The sequence below is a fragment of the Psittacula echo genome (assembly GCF_963264785.1).
Source record: "Psittacula echo genome assembly, chromosome: 23".
NCBI classification, from domain to species: Eukaryota; Metazoa; Chordata; class Aves; order Psittaciformes; family Psittacidae; genus Psittacula; species Psittacula echo.
Genome location: NC_137748.1, coordinates 5,927,757 through 5,946,352, shown reverse-complemented (window position 1 = coordinate 5,946,352; position 18,596 = coordinate 5,927,757). Strand labels below are relative to the sequence as shown.

The 18,596-nt window shown below is 62.7% G+C and overlaps 3 protein-coding genes across 4 annotated transcripts in view; 2 read left to right on the top strand and 1 right to left on the bottom strand.

Moving 5' to 3' along the window:
• The window catches only part of FBXL20 (F-box and leucine rich repeat protein 20), a 34,411-nt gene extending 29,266 nt beyond the window's left edge, over positions 1 to 5,145 (top strand). For both annotated transcript variants that reach the window (XM_080633513.1, XM_080633512.1), the window contains 4 exons: positions 57 to 101; positions 1,271 to 1,327; positions 1,813 to 2,025; positions 2,929 to 5,145. In XM_080633513.1, coding sequence (XP_080489639.1) covers positions 57 to 101; positions 1,271 to 1,327; positions 1,813 to 2,025; positions 2,929 to 3,036 — 423 coding nt within the window. In that variant the 3' untranslated portion in view covers positions 3,037 to 5,145. The remainder of the gene's footprint in view (positions 1 to 56; positions 102 to 1,270; positions 1,328 to 1,812; positions 2,026 to 2,928) is intronic.
• A 905-nt stretch (positions 5,146 to 6,050) lies between these two features.
• On the bottom strand, positions 6,051 to 8,383 carry RPL19 (ribosomal protein L19). Its single transcript, XM_080633627.1, has 6 exons — positions 8,243 to 8,383; positions 7,489 to 7,595; positions 7,167 to 7,289; positions 6,924 to 7,044; positions 6,688 to 6,798; positions 6,051 to 6,241 (listed from the first exon to the last, which is right to left on the bottom strand). The coding sequence occupies exons 1-6, from the start codon at positions 8,245 to 8,247 to the stop codon at positions 6,118 to 6,120; spliced, it is 591 nt and encodes a 196-aa protein (XP_080489753.1). The 5' UTR covers positions 8,248 to 8,383; the 3' UTR covers positions 6,051 to 6,117.
• Positions 8,384 to 11,204: 2,821 nt separating this feature from the next.
• Positions 11,205 to 18,594, top strand: CACNB1 (calcium voltage-gated channel auxiliary subunit beta 1; the record flags this gene model as incomplete). Its single annotated transcript, XM_080633568.1, has 13 exons — positions 11,205 to 11,291; positions 12,350 to 12,436; positions 13,580 to 13,699; positions 14,168 to 14,290; positions 14,370 to 14,506; positions 14,629 to 14,705; positions 14,926 to 15,074; positions 16,044 to 16,124; positions 16,206 to 16,264; positions 16,820 to 16,929; positions 17,394 to 17,545; positions 17,630 to 17,725; positions 18,310 to 18,594. 13 exons carry the CDS (start codon positions 11,205 to 11,207, stop codon positions 18,592 to 18,594), a joined length of 1,563 nt encoding a protein of 520 aa, XP_080489694.1.
• Between the last annotated feature and the right edge of the window lie 2 nt (positions 18,595 to 18,596).

Genomic DNA, 18,596 nt, shown 5'->3' with positions numbered 1-18,596 from the left:
TTTGCTGCCTGATCCCTGCACTCAGTGTGTGTGTTTGCTCTTCTCTTTGTCCCTAGAACTGCCATGAGCTTGAAAAGATGGACCTGGAAGAGTGTGTCCAGGTAGGAGCTGCCACCCTTGGCTCTTTCTCCTTTAGCACAGTCACAGCAGTGTGGCAAGAGGGGGACAGAGTGGGAGATTGGCTCCAAAGGAGGCCTGGATTTCAGATCCTGAGCAGGGAAACTGGATGTGTTTAGGATAAGACAGTGTTACCTTTGGGATTGAGCCTTTGTTCATATCTCAGTATCAGTTAGTATCAAATTTCATTATCAATCTCAAATAATAACCAAAATAGCACTTCAGTAGTGATAGAGGTGATAGAAGTGTGAGCCTTGCCGCAAGGTGAAGCCCCAGAGTAAGGTCTTTATGCACAAGGCAAGAACAGGTTTGTGCTCTGTGTCTTGCTGGGAACAATGGAAGTCACCTCTGTGTGGAAAGGACACCTTGAGCAGGGAGGATGTTATAGAGGACATGGCAACGGCTTGGAATGGAACTGGACTACCCATGCTACAAGGCAGTGGGGTGACATGGGGTGACATCCCTGTCCCTGCCTCCTGTGCTGCAGTTGGCTCTCATAGTGGCCGTAGGGCACATGGAGGGCATGTGCCACACGCTGGTAACTGCTTCCAGGGAGCACTGAGAGGGAAAAGAGCTGGATTTCCTCAAGGTCCCATTTAAAGCCCGTGACCCTGAGGATGGGTTTGGAAGGGATGCTGTGGTACAAGCAGCGGGGTTTGCTTCCTGCCATGGGGACAGCACGAGCCCGGAATCCTGCGCTCCCGATGCGCACAGGGCAGAAACCAAGGAGATCACAGGAGGAAGTGGCACTGGTCCAGGCAGGAGCTGCTTTGAAGTGAACCCGGGAAAGGAAGAAGAAGAACTGGGCTCTGAACAAAGGCATCCCAGGCAGTTCCCCTCCGGGAGCCATTGTGTTGAGCCTCTTTCTTCCTGAGGGATAAAGAGGAACAATGGAGCAGTGCATCAGAGCTGTTGGAATGGGATGGAGCTCTGCTCACCTGCTCCATGTGAGCTTATTCCATGAGAGCTGCTTAAGGAAGTTCAGGAAAACCTGAGGTGATTCCTATAAGGGAGGGCAAGAACCTGGAATTGGGGCTCAGAACAGGGGAACTCTGCCATGGATGAGGCCAACTTTGCAGCGTTCCTGTCATAGGAGGGGAGAAGGCCTTGAGCAAAGCACCCAGCCTGAAAAGGGCTTTTTCCTCTTTTCCAGATCACAGACAGCACACTAATCCAGCTTTCCATACACTGTCCACGGCTCCAGGTTCTGGTGAGTGTTCCAAGGGAGAATTCCAGGGGTTTTGGTGCCACAAACAGGAGGATTTGAAGTGCAGCCTGTGGGGATTTGTCTTTGCCTTCATAGGATGTGCTGTGAAGGCTTTGGAAGAGTTCAGCTAGAAACCTGACCCAAAGAACCTCTTGTCCCTGCTTTACATCCATAGGAGAGGAGACTGCAACTCTTCCCACCTCTATTATGGAGCTGGGGAGCTGAGGCCTGGCTCGGGGAAGCAATGTTCCTCTTGGTGGGAAAATGGGGGAGTTCAGGCTCAGTCTGCCCTGTGTGATGCTGTGAGGGCTGGAGCTGGGCTGGGGCAGCCTGGAGAAGAGAAGGCTCCTGAAGGGGAGACCTTAGAGCAGCTCCAGTGCCTAAAGGGGCTGCAGGAAACCTGGAGAGGGGCTTGGGACAAGGGCCAAGGGGAATGGCTTTACCCTGCAGAGGGGAGGTTCGGTTCACCCTGGCTGTGTTTGCTGCAGAGCTTGTCCCACTGCGAGCTCATCACGGACGATGGGATCCGGCACTTGGGCAACGGCGCCTGCGCCCACGACCGCTTGGAAGTGATCGAGCTGGACAACTGCCCCCTGATCACGGACGCCTCCCTGGAGCACCTGAAGAGCTGCCACAGCTTGGAGAGGATAGAGCTGTACGACTGCCAGCAGATCACCCGCGCCGGCATCAAGAGACTCAGGGTAAGGAGCAGAGCCTCGCTGGGAGGAGGGAGGGTTGGGGACCATCAGCTGCTGGTTCAGTGGCTGTTGTGCGCTCACAGGCTTGGGTTGGCTGGTAGGGAAGAGGTGGTTGCTGTGTCCATTGAGTAGTGGTGGTCGTTTTACGAGTGGCACTGCTCTTCTAAACAGAGGGCAGAGAGCTTGCATCACGGCAGTGTGTGCAGTGGCACCTCCTCTCCACTGCCTCATATCCTCCATGCAGATTGCAGTGCACTGGATTGGCCCTTCCTGTATAAATAGCAGGGATGATCCTGTACTACAGGCAGTTCGGTGCAGGGGAGGCTGCAGGGGCTCAAGTGGGGACAGAGCCAGGGTGCTCTGTCGTGAGCTGTTGATCACCTAAAGCACCCAGTGTCCCAGTGCTCCCCTCCTCGGTCTGTATCTCGAGCTGAGAGGGTGCTGAGGCGCTGGCCCAGGGTGCCCAGAGAAGCTGTGGCTGCCCCATCCCTGGCAGTGCTCAAGGCCAGGTTGGGCACAGGGGCTTGGAGCAAGCTGCTCCAGTGGAAGGGGTCCCTGCCCGTGGCAGGGGTTGGAGCTGGAGGAGCCTTGAGGTCCCTTCCAGCACAAACCATTCCATGACTATGATCTGTATAAGAGGAGCAATGGTAGCACTTTATTCTCTTAGAGGACATGGCTCTGCACAGGGAGGAGCTGTTCTGTTCCCCACAGCTACCCCAGGAGTGATGGGGGGAGGAAAGGGCATCACTTATTTATTCCCTGTGATTCTCTTTTCTGGTGACAGAATGAGCTCACATTGGTCACCTGCAGGAGTTGACTCCAGTCTCTGTGTCAGCCTGGAGACAAGCAAAGCCAGGCCTCTTGGAGCTTCTCTTTATCCCCTTCCCCCTTGTGTTTGCCTTCCAGACCCATTTACCCAACATTAGAGTCCACGCCTACTTCGCTCCTGTGACTCCACCTCCCTCGGTGGGAGGCAGCAGACAACGCTTCTGCAGATGCTGCATCATCCTATGACAGCGGCCCTGCTCCTCCAGCAAACTGAGTCTTTCAGCCCCCTTGTAGAAGCAGGGGGGGCCACCAGGATCTCCAAGGAAAGCGATACCAGTGTCATTTGCAAGGGGCAGTGAGCAGGGCTGTGGTGCCCCTGTAGCCACCCATTCCCATACATATAGACCCCCCCCCGTGCTCCAGCGAGCCGGTGAACTCTGCGCTGTGGGAGCTGGAGCTCTCCTGGCTTTTTCTCTAGGTGGATTGGTCTCATTCGGAACCATTGCTGCGGGGCATGCTCAGGTGGAATCACTGCGGGCAGGAGGGGAGGCTGGCGGTGAACCCCCGGCTGTCACTGCTGTTGAGGTTGGAAGAGTAAAGTGAAACCCTTGGACATGGGGAAGGGGGAGAGGAAGGACCACGCTTTAACCCCGCGCCTCTTGTCCAGAGGGGAAACAAAGAAAACAAACCTGAACCCCCCCACGTTCTTGTGTCCATTCTTCAGTGAGGGGATGAGCCAGCAGCTGCTGGGAGACAGGATTGAGCCGGGCTCCCCTGCTGAGCACCCTGAGCATGCTTGCGGCGAACGTTCATCTCTTTCTGTGTTCTGTAGCGTCCGGCTCAGAGGCTTCCTTAGGTCATTGTGATCCAGCTCGAAACTTGGCACATCGGGCTCAGGGGGGGTCCCCTCCCTGCATCCTGCTTGGGTTTGATTTGACACGTTTTAATTCAGTCACTTTTGGAGCTTCACCAACCACAGAGTCAGGACTCAGGCGTTTCAATGAGTGCTTCCCACCGGGAGCAGCCTGAGCCTGGAGTGACCTGGTAGGAGAGGATGCTGAAGGACAAGGGAGCTGCACCGCAGGAGGCTCCTCGGCCCCTTCTGACCAGTGGTTGTGTGTCCAAATCTCTTCTGCATTTCAGGTTTTCCTCCCAGTGACAAGGATCTAACTCTTGCTATAGGGGAACAAGTGATAACCCTTGTTGCAGTGACTGTAATCCCTGCCTTCCTTCCCTTCATCCCCAAGGAAAAGCAGGGTAGAGTCTTTCTGCTTGTTGCCCTGATCAAGAAATCCCAACCATGGGAGGAGCAGCCTGAAAACACACCTCGAGTCATCACCCTCTGTGCAAGCACTGGGGGGGCTGCTGCTTGAGCCCCTTCCGCAGGTAAGTGTTGTGGATGGAAGGAGGGTTTGCTCCATTGCTTCCCAGCTCCCAAGGGATGTGTTTGCAGCAGGATGAGCCCGGCTGCTCCCAGTATGGAACACGAACAGGCAGGGGTCTGATGGGTTTCATAGGGCAGAGCTCAGACTCTGTCACAGGTTTGGGGATGTTGTTGTGCTCCTCCTGCCATGGCCCACCCGGGCTGGAAGGGACCAGTGTTTATGGATGCCTCTGGCTGGGGCTGGTTCACCAGCCTGGCCCCAGAAGTGGTGCTGCACCTTCATTCCATGGGGCGCAGCACGAGGGATCTGTTTGAGGCTCAGGGTTGGGTTTCTGTTGCTTCCCACCCTCTTCCCACCCTTCCAAGCAGTTCGGGCAGGCAGAAGGGTCACTTATTCCCACCTTCATCTCCAGCTTCCCCTTACCTCACCCCATCAGCGTTCACGTCCCAGTGTGCTGACAGGAGCCCCGTTGTGGTGCCTCAAGGATGCTGCCCATCCTTCCCCTGTAGCTGGCTTTTAATCCATTCTCTTTATTCAGCTCCCTTGAGCCCTGTGGATTCCCTCCCTCCTCCACGAGCATTCCTCCTCCTCCCCTTTGCACAGCTCCCTTCTCCTGAGTTTTCAGGGTGGCCGAGGACAAACTGAGCTTCCCATGGTACCGGGGCAGCATCAGCCATCATGGTCTTTGCAGAGCTCGAGTTCACACGGGGCAGGGCAGAGCTGACGTGGATTTCCAAGCCAGATTGGATGGATTTTCCTTGTGGCAGAGCCCAGTTTTCAAGGGGGGAAACTCCCAAGACTACAGAACCCAAAGCGTTTTTCGTCGTCGTTTTCCAAACAGGGTGACAGCATTAAGGTAGCTCAGAACCTACTTGACAGTGTCCTTGAAAGTCACTTAATCCGTCTCCAAATGGACTCTTCCTTTCTGTTTGTATTTATAAATACCAATAAACACCATTTTCCAAGCTCTTGTTTTACCACAGGAGGAACTTGTAGAGCAAAACCCAACCCCGGCACACAGGGCAGCGTTCCAGGCTGGGGCTTGGCTTTGTTTGGTGGCCACAGAGGGCATCAAGCACTGAGGTCTGGGGCTCAGCTGTGGTTGAGGTGGGGTGAGGAGCTGGTGGGTCCTGGATCTACTGGCCCAGGACAGGACCTCAGTCCAGGGCCCTTCCCTGCTCCTCCCCGGACACCCAGCCCGTGCCATAGGGTCCATGGGCAGAGCCTTGAGAAGCAGCTTTTGCTGCCTCAACCCTCCTGGGCTGGAGCAGGAGGGACCTCCCCAGGGCAGCAACTGAGTCCTTCCGGGCCAGGGAGCCCCAATTCCACCCCAAATGAGGCTTTTCTGGTGGTTCAAGACCTGCAGCAGCGCTTCCGAGCGCGTTCCTGCAGCTGCTCCCACAGGGATGGGGCTGGGGCTGTCAGAGAGCTCAGTTAAACCAGACACCTGAACAGATCCCTGCTCCTGGAGTCCCCTATGGATGTGGCATCGTGGGGGTTTGGGGGAGATGAGGTTCAGGATGATGGACCCCAAAAATGAGGTTTAAAACAGGTCTTCTGAAGATGAATTCTGTGCTTGGGGGCAGGGGGAAGGATGGGGATGAAGGGTGAGAACGGGAGGGGTTGGGTGGTGATGGACGGGGCTGTGGGGCTCAACCAGCTTATAAAAGCTTGTGGGGGGTGGTCCCTCGAAGCACCCACAGGGGTGAGGAGCTGCTTGGGTGAGGGTTGGGGGTCCCCTGCTCCCTCCTGTCCCTTCCCCTGTGTGGCTGCAGCGCACCCCAAGCCTGTCCCTGACAAGCACCAACGTGAGGAGCAGGAGCTCTTCCCATTCCACACATGCTGGAGAGAAAGAGGGAGACTCCGCGGGAGCAGTCGGGGCTCTGGAGCTTTATTGGATGCTCGTGGATGGAGGATCCCCTGCGCACAAGACAAGCAGCGGTCACTTCTTGGTCTCCTCCTCCTTGGAGAGGGTCTTGATGATCTCCTCCTTCTTGGCCTGGAGCCGCTCCTCGCGCCGCTTCCGAGCCTCCTTGGTCTTGGACCTACGAGCTTCAGCCTGGTCACTGCAAGAGAAGAGCTGGTTCATGTGGGGATCACCACAGAGCTTCCACCCTGGCTCCTGCTCCCCCAGACCTGAAGCAAGCGCTGCTCCAGCACCAGCTGCATCAATGGATCATGGAAGCAGGGGATGGTTTGTGCTGGAAGGGACCTCAAAGCTCATCCAGTTCCAACCCCTGCCATGGGCAGGGACCCCTTCCACTGGAGCAGCTTGCTCCAAGCCCCTGTGTCCAACCTGGCCTTGAACACTGCCAGGGATGGGGCAGCCACAGCTTCTCTGGGCACCCTGTGCCAGCGCCTCAGCACCCTCACAGGGAAGAGCTTCTGCCTAAGAGCTCATCTTTGGACCAGCCCTGCCCAATTCTGGCTCCATTCCTCAGCCGGGCCCCAGAAGGAGCCACCAGCAGCAGAACCCCCCCAGAATCACTCCAGTTGTGGATGCAGCACTTACGCCAGGAGCTTCTTGCGAGCTTTGTCCGCCTTGAGCTTGTGAATGTGCTCCATGAGGATCCGCTTGTTCTTGAACACATTGCCCTTGACCTTCAGGTACAGGCTGTGATACCTGACGGAGCAGAAGGAAACGGGGCTCAGGGAGGCAGCCCCAGACCCCCTCATCCCTCCTGCTGGGATCATCCCTGGTGCCGTGCTCCGTGGGGACGCCTCTGGCACCACCCGGGCCCAGCTCACATGTGCCGATCGATCTTCTTGGACTCCCTGTATCTGCGGAGCAGGCGCCTCAGGATCCGCATCCTCCGCATCCAGGTCACCTTCTCGGGCATGCGAGCATTGGCCGTGCCCTTCCTCTTGCCTGGAGAGGGAAAACAGGGTGGGAATGGAGCCGGATTCCTGCACCTTCAACACCATGCACACAAAGCGCAAGCGGAGGCCCTGCCAGGAGCCTCGTGGAGGCCGCTGCTCCGATGGACTCACCGATGCCCATGTGCCGGCCCTTCCGCCGGGCCAGGGTGTTCTTCCTGCACCGGGCTCGGGAGTGCACGGTCACGGGCTTGCGGATGATGAGCCCATCCTTGATGAGCTTCCTGATCTGCTGCCCTGCGGAGAAAAACCTCCATCTCCAACACCAACCGTGCACCGGGGGGAAGCACAGGCACCAAGCCTGCATTCCCAAAGCCGCCTCGTGCTCCTGGTTCTCCATCACTGCAGCCCCCCCCATTCCAAACCCACCCCATGCGACCTGTCACTGGGCTCCCTCACACTCCCAGTGTCCCAGCACCCCGGGCAGGGCACTCACGGGAGTTGGCGTTGGCGATCTCATTGGTCTCGTTGGGATCCAGCCACACTTTCTTCTTGCCGCAGCGCAGGACGCTGGAGGCCAACCTCTTCTGGAGCCGGAGCATGCTGCAAACACCTCCTGCATCAGCACCCCCGACCCAGCCCTCACCCAGGGCCTCATCCCCACCGTGTGAGCACCCCAGGGATGGTGACTCCAGCACTGCCCTGAGCACCCTTTGGGCAGGAATTGTTCCTCAGCTCCATCTAAACCTGCCCTGGTGCAGCTTGAGGCCGGTTCCTCTTGTCCCATCCCTTGTTCCTTGGGAGCAGAGCCCAGCCCCTCCTGGCTCCATCCTGCTCTCAGGCACTTGTAGGGAGCCATCAGGTCCCCCCTGAGCCTTCTCTTCTCCAGACTGAACCCCCCAGGTCCCTCAGCCCTTCCCCATCACACTGTGCTCCAGGCCCTGCTCCAGCTCCACTCCCTTCCCTGGCCCCGCTCCAGCACTTCAATGTCCCTTCAGTGCCCAGCACAAGAGGACGAGCCCTGCCCTGGCCCCGCTCCTCCCTCCCTCAGCTTCTCCTCAGCCGCCATTTCCCCCTCCCCTCACCGCGGCCGCCATTTTCCCCCGCGGAGGCCGCAGCCGCCCCAGGGCCGCGGGATCCCCGTTACCGAAGCCTCCCCCCGTTACCGAGACCCCAGGCCCCGCTCCCCGCCGGATCCCCCCCCATGGCCGCTGTACCCGCCCCGGGCCCCGCAGAGCGCTACCCCTCACCTCATGGCTGCGGCCGGGCGCGGAGGAAGAGGCGTGGGGCCGGTCCCGCCCAGTACCGGCGCCGCGGGGAGCGGAACGTACCACTTGGGCCGCACTCCGCTCCGTGCCCCGCAGCACCGAGGCGGTGCGGAGCGAGGTGAGGGGAGAGCGGCGATGAGGCTGTGGGGGCTGAGGGCGACCGGGAGCGTAGAGGCTCTGGAGGTGGAAGGAAAGACGCGGTTTCCCTCTTCAGACACCCCTCTGTGTCGTGCGGGATGGTACAGCCAGAGCCTGCGCGTGCGCGGTGGGGCTGGGGGCAGTGGGATGGGACCGGGTCCCATTGTTGGCCCCGAGGGAGCCGGGACGTGGTTGTTCCCTGGGAGCTGCAGGATGGGCTCTGGTTCCTGCAGTTGCTCCGAAGCTCTCCTCTATGGGGTGTGCGGATGAGCAGGGATTGGAGCTGGGACCTCGGGTCCCGCTTTGCTCCCGCAGTTGGGAAAGCAGGGACGGGCTCAGGGATGTTCTGGGCCCTCCTGGCACAGGAAAACCCCGAGCGAGGCCCGAAACCGGTGTCCTTAATGTGGGAGGAGCATCCAGAGGCGCTGGAGCCTCTCCAGGAGCCGTGGTGAAGAGTTCCCGGGAGAAGGGAATGATGCGGAGTGATAACGCCTGGATTGCACCGCACTCAGGGACCGAATTCCCCCTTAAAGCAAACTTGTGCAGTGAAAACATCACGTTTTAACCACTCTGGTGCCAAATAGCGCCCAGATGCATCCTTTTGCAGCCGTTTTCCTGCCTCCTTCCACCTTTGGAGCGGTTGGAGGGTGCGAACCCCCAAAGCCACCTCCCGAAGCACCAAAGACAGGATGGAAACGGTTGCTTTGGGATCTGGCGGCCGCAGGCGCGCTCAGCATATGGTGTGAGAAAGGGAGCCGATGGCAACAGATTTCCTGGTTCACTCGGAGGGAAAAACAGGGATAAACACAGGCGTGTGCTGTGGGAATGGGGCTCCTCGTGTTCCTACAACAAACAGCGCGATCCAGAGCATCCTGGGGCAGGGCAGAGCCTGGAGCTCCGTTACCAGGGATCTGCAGCTGGGATCCGTGTTGGGTCCAGCTCTAGGGAACAGCAGAAGAGGGACGTGGAGCTGCTGGATGAGTCCAGAGGAGGCCATGGAGACGCTGCGAGGGCTGGAGCAGCTCTGCTCTGGAGCCAGGCTGAGAGAGCTGGGCTGGGGCAGCCTGGACATGAGAAGGCTCCTGAAGGGGAGACCTTAGAGCAGCTTCAGTGCCTAAAGGGGCTGCAGGAAACCTGGAGAGGGGCTTGGGACAAGGGCCTGTAGGGACAGGCCAAGGGGAATGGCTTGAACCTGCCCGAGGGGAGACTGAGATGAGCTCTTAGGCAGAAGCTCTTCCCTGTGAGGGCGCTGAGGCGCTGGCCCAGGGTGCCCAGAGAAGCTGTGGCTGCCCCATCCCTGGCAGTGTTCAAGGCCAGGTTGGACACAGGGGCTTGGAGCAAGCTGCTCCAGTGGAAGGGGTCCCTGCCCGTGGCAAGGGGTTGGAGCTGGAGGAGCTTTAAGGTCCCTTCCAACACAAACCAGGCTGGGATCCTATGGTCCTCTGCCGGCTCCATTGTGTCCTGCTCTGGATGTCCTGGACCAGTGACGGGGCAGCACAGGGAGCGCTGCGGATGCAGGAGCGCTGCGGGTGCAGGGGCGCTGCGGGTGCAGGGGCGCTGCGGGTGCAGGGGCGCTGCGGGTGCAGGGGCGCTGCGGGTGCAGGAGCGCTGCGGGTGCAGGTGGGTGCAGGAGCGCTGCGGGTGCAGGTGGGTGCAGGAGCAGAGCAGAGCCCATCAGAGCCGTGCTGGCAGTGGGAAGCTGATGCTGTCACCGCATCCCGCTCCCACACATCTGCCTGCAGCAGCTCTGCCTCCCCAAACCCATCCCCAGCACCCCCTGCTCCACACCAGCACCCTCAGGTGCTGCTCCTCCTGCCTTGGCCGCAGCACCCAGGGAGAGGGGCAGGGTTGGTGCTGGGGGGCAGTGGAGCCCCAACACCCGAAGCTTGGTCAAGCACAAGGGGCTGGTGGCGGTCCCATCCTGCACCCCCCGGGGCGGCTCATCCCTTCCCCACTGTGACGGATGGGGCCGAGCATGGAAAGCATGGTGTCAGCTGTCCCGCTTCCCGGGAGCACGCTCCTGACCCCATGGAACAGGAATCTCGTGTGTTCCAACAGCCGGTGCCATTGGGATGAGGTTGGGGGGGCTCAGCCCGTCCTGTCGGGGGCAGGATCTGCCCCTCACCCCATGGGCAGGATGGGACTGGGAGTCAATGGGGGCCATCAGCCACGGTGTGTTCCCCCCCCCCATTGCTATGGGGTCCCCGGGGTGCCCTTTCCCGTGTCCGGGTATGGGTATCCCTGGGGTTGGGAGCTGGAGGTTTAGGGGTACCCATGTCCTGGGGGAGCCCCAGAGCATCCCAATGGAGCACTGGTGTTCGGGATCGCTGCCTCTGCACGTGTGTGCCTCCGAGCCCCACACACTAAACTGGGGGGCCGGTGTTCCCCCATCTCCTTTCGGGGTCCCCCCCTCACTGAGCAGCGCCTTGGGGAGGGGGCTCTGCGTCACCCTCCCTCGCTTTCCCCAAGGGAAAGGATCTGTTTTGGGGGTGCCCTTCATGGAAAGGGGGGGATTTGGGGTCCCCTCCATGGCAACCACGGCTCCGCGCCCCCCATCCCTGCCGGAACGCGGTGGGAGCGGCCAAGGCGGAGGCAGCCGCCGCCATCCCTTGTGCCCCCCCCCCGCCACGGTCCCCACTCCCCTTCCTCCTCCTCCTCCTCCTCCTCCTCTTCCTCCTCCTCCTCCTCCCCTCGCCGCACGCCGGGGCCGCCGCCACCGCCGAGGCCAGGCCCGGGCTCCATCGTCCCCATCCTGCCCCCCCCGCCCCGGTGCGTGCGCGCCCCCCCGCCGGCCCCGGCTTGCTCCATGGTGCGGGAAGGCGGCATGGCCCGGACCCCCCCCAGCTCCACGCAGGACATCCAGATGGACGTCTTGGACAACGCTGCCCTCCAGGTGACCCCCCCCGGCCGCAACGAGCCCCATTGATTCCCCCCGCAACCCCTACACCCCATAACTGGGGTGATCCCCCCCCCCCCAGCGTGCAAAACAAGGTGCTCCTCCCCCCCCATAATGAAGCTACCCCTAATGCGGGCCCCATCGCAGGTTTGGGGGTGCATGGGGGGGTCTGTGCTTGCTGTGTCACTGTGGTTGTGTCCCTGTCCCCCCCCCGGATGCTGGTGCATGGGGAAACTTTGAGGGATTGGGAAAACTCTGTTGGGGTGGTTTGTGTGCCCCCCCCCCGTTTATCCCCTTTATCTTGGGGACAAGGGATGTGCCCCCCAAGGGGCACCCCATCCCCATGGGGTGTCTGGGTGCTGCCCCCTATGGGGACATTCAACCACTTGGGGTGACAATGGGGGGGGGGGCACACACATAGAAGGGATGGAGGCGCTGGGGGTCCCCTCCATCTCCATGGTTGGGGGGTCTCTGGGTGTCTGTGGTGACCCCCCCCATGGGGACCCCACACTGAGCCCCATGGCTGGGTGGGTGAGGAGGGGGGGAAAGGACCTAAAAATACCCAGAGCTGCCCGTTATGGGCCCCCCCCCCTGCTGGTGGCAGCCGGGCCCAGCTGTCCCTGTGGCGCATGGGGGGGGGGCACTGGGGCATCCCCATTGCCCCCCATCCATCCCAATGGGAGCTTATGGGTGTCCCCCCCATAGTAGACACCTCCCTGGGTTCTGGTTTGGCTGGGGGGGGTCTATGGGGTGTGGGGGGGGTGAGGGCACAGTGGGGTCTGCCCCACATCCCATCAGCTGCACTTTTCCATTGGGATCACAGAGTCAGTCCCCATGGATGAGGCGATGCTGGGCCCTGCGGAGGGGGCTGCATGGTCCCCAAGCAGTGGGAGCAACCCCAGCCCCTTCCCTGCCTCAGTTTCCCTTCTCTCATCCCATAGGAACCTGTGGGGCGGGGGGAGGACACGGAGCAATGCTGGGGGGGGGGGCTTTGGAGCTTTGGGGGGGTCAGAGCTGCCCCCCAAGTCCTGGGGCTCCCCCATTGCTCTCCATAGGGCAAGTACAGCAAGCGCAAGAGCCGCTTCAAGCGCTCGGATGGCAGCACCTCGTCCGACACCACCTCCAACAGCTTTGTCAGGCAGGTGAGCGGGGGGGGCACAGGGATGCGGGGGGGCCCCCGGGGCTCTGCCTGCATGGGGGGGGTGCCTCATCCCACCGGGAATCACGGCGGGAGCCAGGTTTGGGAGCGCAGGGATTGCAATGGCTGAGGCCAACCTGGCTGTGCCCCCCCCATCATCAATCTCAGCCCTGCAGTCACCTCCCATACTGGGACCGTTTGGGGTCCTGCACCCCCATTCCCAGGGTGTCCCCTCCCATATTGGGGTCCTGCACCCCCCTCCCAACGGGGTCCCCCCCCCATATTGGGCCCATTTGTGCTCTCCCCCCCCCTTGGCCCCCACCCCTGCCCGGCTCTGGGCTAAATATACCCAGGGCTGAAACCTGAGCGGGTGCCCCGAGCCCAGCGCCCGCCCCAGCGCTCGCCCCGGCCCTGAAGCCATGGAGGTACCCGGCAAAGAGCCCCCCGCTGCCCCGGTGAGCCTCTGCCCCCCCCGGCACCCCTCGGTCCCCATCCACTGCCTCGGAGCTGTGGGACCCATGGCGGGTGTGGGGTGAGGGTGTCCCCTCTGCCCCCCTTAAAGCCTCCCCATAGGGCTCAGGCCTGACCCCTTGGTCTCCCTGCCCCATGGCTTTGGGGGGGGTGTCCCCAATGGCTGACCCATGGCTGGGGCTGGGGTGAAGGGGAGCATCCCCCCCCTCAAACACCTCCATGGGGCAAATTGGGGATCCCACAACCGCAGGGGTGGGGGGGCTCTGGTGGGACTTGGGAGGCAGCAGCCCCCCCCCCCCCGGGGTGCTTGGTGCCTTCACCCTCCCCTGCAGCACCATTGCCATGGGGCTGGGTTTGCCCTGACCCAGGGGCTGTGGGTTATGGGGGGCTCTGACCCGCCCCCAGCCTTGTCCTGGGGTGACCCCATTACCATGGGGGGGGGCAGCAGTGGGGAGGTGCAGGGGGGGTCCCCAATTCCCTCCCTTCCGAGGGGGAGCCCGGCCGGGAGCAGGCGGTGGCTTCGGGTCTCGTTCCCTGCGGGAGCAGCTGCGGCTCCCATGGGCCCGGGGGCAGGATCCGTGGGGCGGGGGCAGCGCTGGGGCTGGGTTCGTGTCCCCCCATGGGCGCTGGGTGCGGGGTGGGGGGGCCCTGACCCCGTCCCCGCTGCCCCCCCCAGGGCTCGGCCGAGTCCTACACGAGCCGCCCGTCGGACTCGGACGTGTCGCTGGAGGAGGACCGGGAGGCGCTGCGCAAGGAGGCGGAGCGCCAGGCCATGGCCCAGCTCGAGAAAGCCAAGGTGGGAGCCCCCACGTCCCGCGGGGTCGGGCTCGTTCCTGCCCCAGCCCCGCAGCATCGCCTGCGCTGGAGCCCTGGCACTGCGGGCACTGGGTGCACTGGGTGGCACTGGATGCAGTGGGTGGCACAGGGGAGCAGTGAGTGCACTGGGTGGCTCTGGGTGCACTGGGGAGCACTGGGTGCACTGGGGAGCACTGGGTGGCACTGGGGAGCAGTGGGTGCACTGGGGAGCACTGGGTGGCACTGGGGAGCAGTGGGTGCACTGGGTGGCACTGCGAGCCCAGGTTCTCCCCTTGCTCCATGCAATGAGCCCCTCTTTACCTCCCCGTTGGTGTCCCCAGTGAGGGCCTGGGCCACGGTACCCATGGCCGGTGGCACCAGCACCACTGCGGCACCAGCTCCTGCCTGTCCCCGGCTCTCTGTGGGTGCTGGGGGGGGTGGAAGGTGCTGACCCCTCTCCCGTTGCCAGACGAAGCCGGTGGCCTTCGCCGTACGGACCAACGTCGGGTACAACCCATCCGCCGGCGACGACGTCCCGGTGCAGGGCATGGCCATCTGCTTCGAGCCCAAGGACTTCCTGCACATCAAGGAGGTGGGCACGGGGTTGGTGATGGGGGGGGGCAGGAGGAATTGGGGGTCTCAGGGGTTTCTGCCCCCCTCTCCTCCATCAGAAGTACAACAACGATTGGTGGATCGGGCGCCTGGTGAAGGAGGGCTGCGAGGTCGGCTTCATCCCCAGCCCCGTCAAGCTGGAGAACATGCGGCTGCTGCAGGAGCAGAAGATGAGGCAGAACCGCCTGAGCTCCAGGTGCGGCTCAGCCACGGGGGCACCGGCTCCTGCCCCAGCCTGGCTCTGTCCCTCTGGAAGGTGCTGACCCCCCCCAAGTTCATCCCCATCCCATCCTCACCCCCTGTGCTTCTCCCATCCAGCAAATCGGGCGACAACTCCAGCTCCAGCCTGGGTGATGTGGTGACGGGGACGCGCCGGCCGACCCCCCCCGCCAGCGGTAAGAGTGTCGGGGGTCCCCGGGGCAGGACCCCCCTCCTTGTCCATAGCTCCGGTGCAGGCAGGCGGGTGCACCCCCCCCTCCATCCCCTGGGGACCCCCCCATCTCCTCTCCTGCTCTTCCCACCATCCCCACACCTCCATGTTCCTTCTTCCATTGCCATCATCACTCTTCTTCTCTCCCCCCCTCCATCCCCTGCTCCGGCTGCCCCCATCCCCAGGTGCCCTGGACATGCCTAGCTTTGCCTTTGACCCCGATGAGTTAGAGGAGGAGGAGGCGGCCATGGAGACCCACCGCTCCCCTAAGAGTAGCGTGAGCAGTGTCACCACCCCCCCAGCCCACAACAAGCGCATCCCCTTCTTTAGGAAGGTAACGGCACCCGCCGGGCCCCGCGCTCGCCCGCTGCACCCTGCCTGCCCTAACACTGCCTCCCCCCGGCCATGGGGTGGATCAGTCCGTGGCTGCATCCCCACATCATCAATGGGATGGATCAGTCCGTGGTCCATGGGATGGGTCAGTCTGCGGCTGCCTCTGCCCATGATCAATGGGATGGATCAGCCCTTGGTCCATGGGATGGATGAGCCTGTGGCTGCCTCCCCTCAAGGCCCATGTGATGGGTTAGTCCGTGGTCCATGGCATGGATCAGTCTGCAGCTGCCTCCCCCTGTGGTCCATGGGATGGATCAGTCCATGGTCCATGGGTGGATCGGTCCGTGGCTGCCTCCCCCCATGATCAATGGGATGGATCAGCCCGTGGCCCATGGGGTGGATCAGTCTGTGGCTGCCTCCTCCCATGGCCCATGGATGGATCAGTCCACGCCCCCCATTGCCTGGGGTCCCCATGTGTGCGCATGGTGTGTGCCAGCACGGCCGGTGTGTCACCCCCCACCCCCCTGCGAATGAGAATGGACCATTCCTCCCCCTCAGCTGGGCAGGAGCTGGGGGGCTCTGGGTGCAACCACAGCCCCGCCACGGGGGGGAGCAGGTCTGCAGAGGCTTAACTGGGGGCAAGCGCCCCACTCCAAGCCCCCGCTTGCACCCCAGAACCTAACGCAGAGCAGGGCGATGCTTCGTGTGTCCCATGGCTGGTAACACGCATGCCTTGTTTGTCTCCTCTCGCCCCCGGCCCCCCCGGCCCCTCGGCGCGTAGCGAAGCAGAAGCAGAAGTCGGTGAGTACCGACAGGACCCCCGGGAGGGCCCCCCGGGAGGGGTTTGGGGGTTCCCCCCGCTTGCAGCCCCCCCTTTTGGAGCTGCCCCCCCCGCAGGGGTGAAGCTGAGCATCCCTCCCCCCCCTCCATCCGTGTGCTCACCCCATTGACCCCCAGCTCTGCCCCACAGACTGAGCACGTGCCCCCCTACGACGTGGTGCCCTCCATGCGCCCCATCATCCTGGTGGGGCCGTCGCTGAAGGGGTACGAGGTGAGGAGTGGGGGGCACGGGGGGAATGGGACACACGGGGGGACCCTGGTGCCATGGACCCCTCTGTGCGTCCCTGCCCAGGTCACGGACATGATGCAGAAAGCACTCTTTGACTTCTTGAAGCATCGCTTTGATGGCAGGTGAGACACGGGGGGGCACTGACACCATGGGAGGGACCCATCACCCAGTGAGGGATCCCTAGTGCCAAAAGGGGACCCCTGACCCCATGAGGGACACTTAACACTACAGGGAGACTCCTGACCCCAAGGAGGGGTGATCCTATGAGGGGTCCCCTAGTCCCACAGAGGAAACCCCTAACACTATGTGGGGATCCTTCCCTCCATAAAGGGACCCCTAATCCCATGGGGAAAAACCCCTAACTCCATGAGGGGACCCCTAATGCCATGGGGGGACGGACCCCTAACACCATGGAGGGAACTCCTAACATTGTGGGTCCCCCTTAATCCCATGGGAGAACCCCCTAACCCCATGGGAGGGCCCCTAACACCACAAGGGGACCCCTAATCCCATGGGGGGACCCCTAACGCCTTGCCCCATGGTTCTTGCTGTTGGGGGCATCTCTCCCCCGAGGAGCTCCAGCTCCAGCATAGGAGGGGGAGGAAAGGGAGGGAGGTGTCAGGAGGGTCCCAAGGGGCCGGGTCTGCCCCCCCTTTGTGCCCTCCTCCATCCCCCAGGATCTCCATCACGAGGGTGACGGCCGACATCTCGCTGGCCAAGCGCTCGGTCCTCAACAACCCCAGCAAGCACACCATCATCGAGCGCTCCAGCACGCGCTCCAGCCTGGGTGAGGCTCAGCACCCCCCTTGGGACCCGCCTACTGCTGAACAGCCCCCATTGAACCCGCCCCCCAAGCCTCCATCTGTATCAGCCTCCTGTCCCCATGCTGATCCCCTGTGCTCCCCCCAACCTGTTTGATTCAGCCTCTCCTCCTCCTCCTCTTTTATCTTCTCTCTGTTGTTTCCTTTTCTCCTTTCCTTTGGGTTCCTTCCCCTCCGCGCTGCTCCTTCCTCCCCTGCTCCTGATACAGATGTCTTGGGTATGTAGCTTGGACACCCCTGGCATGGGGGGACAACGGGGGGGGGACACATCCCTTTGGACCCCCATCCTCTCTGCCTGGCTCTGGGACACAGAAGGGTTGGGGACACCCTGGTCACCAGAGGGTCACGGGGCCGGGGAGGGGGGGCTTTGCCCCTTCCCTCTTCCTGTCCCCCCCTCCTTGGTGCTGACCCCGATGCCCCCATCCCGCAGCCGAGGTGCAGAGCGAGACCGAGCGCATCTTCGAGCTGGCGCGGACGCTGCAGCTCGTGGCGCTGGACGCCGACACCATCAACCACCCTGCGCAGCTGGCCAAGACCTCCCTGGCGCCCATCATCGTTTACATCAAGATCGCCTCCCCGAAGGTGGGACCGGGCCCGTGGGGCGCGGGGGGGGGGGCCCGGTGCTGGGTGCGGGGCTCAGCAGGGTCCCTGTGCCCCCCCCGCCAGGTCCTGCAGCGCTTGGTCAAGTCCCGCGGGAAGTCGCAGGCCAAGCACCTCAACGTGCAGATGGTGGCCTCGGACAAGCTGGCGCAGTGCCCCCCGGTGCGTCACCGCCCCGCCCACCGCCTCGTTCTGGCGCAGGCTCCGCCCCCCCGCCCCGATAGGCCCCGCCCTTTGTGAATAGGCTCCGCCCGTTAGTCAGAAACCACGCCCGTTAGCATAGGCCCCGCCCATAGCTCGTAAGCCCCGCCCTGTCCCAGTAGCTCCCCCCATCCGATAGGCTCCACCACCCTCTCCAATGGGATCCACCCGTATTTCAGGGGCCCCATAGCCCAGCCCCATAGCCCCCCCCCTGCCCAATAGCCCTACCCTATAGCCCTGCCCCATAACCCCCCACCCTGCCCCATAGCCCCTCCCCATAGCCCTGCCCTATAGCCCTGCCCCATCTGCCTGCACCATAGCCCCCACCCTGCTCCATACCCCTGCCCTATAGCCCTCACCTTGCCCCACGGCCCAGCCCCATAGCTCCCACCCTGCCCCATCTCCCTGCCCTATAGCCCTGCCCCATAGCCCCCACCCCATAGCCCCTGCCCTGTCCCATAGCCCTGCCCCATAACGCTCACCCTGCCCCATAGTCCACGCCCCATAGCCCCTGCTCTGCCCCACATCCTCCTTTCCCCCCCCAGGAGATGTTCGACATCGTGCTGGACGAGAACCAGCTGGAGGAGGCCTGCGAGCACTTGGCCGAGTACCTGGAGGCCTATTGGAAGGCGACGCACCCCCCCAGCAGCAACCCCCCCAACCCGCTGCTCAACCGTACCATGGCCACGGCAGCGCTGGCCGCCAGCCCCGCGCCCGTCTCCAACCTCCAGGTACAGGTGCTCACCTCCCTGCGCCGGAACCTGGGCCTCTGGGGCCGCGGGGGCACCGACGCCGGCCCCCCCGGCGCCCTGGAGGAGCACGCGCTGTGAGA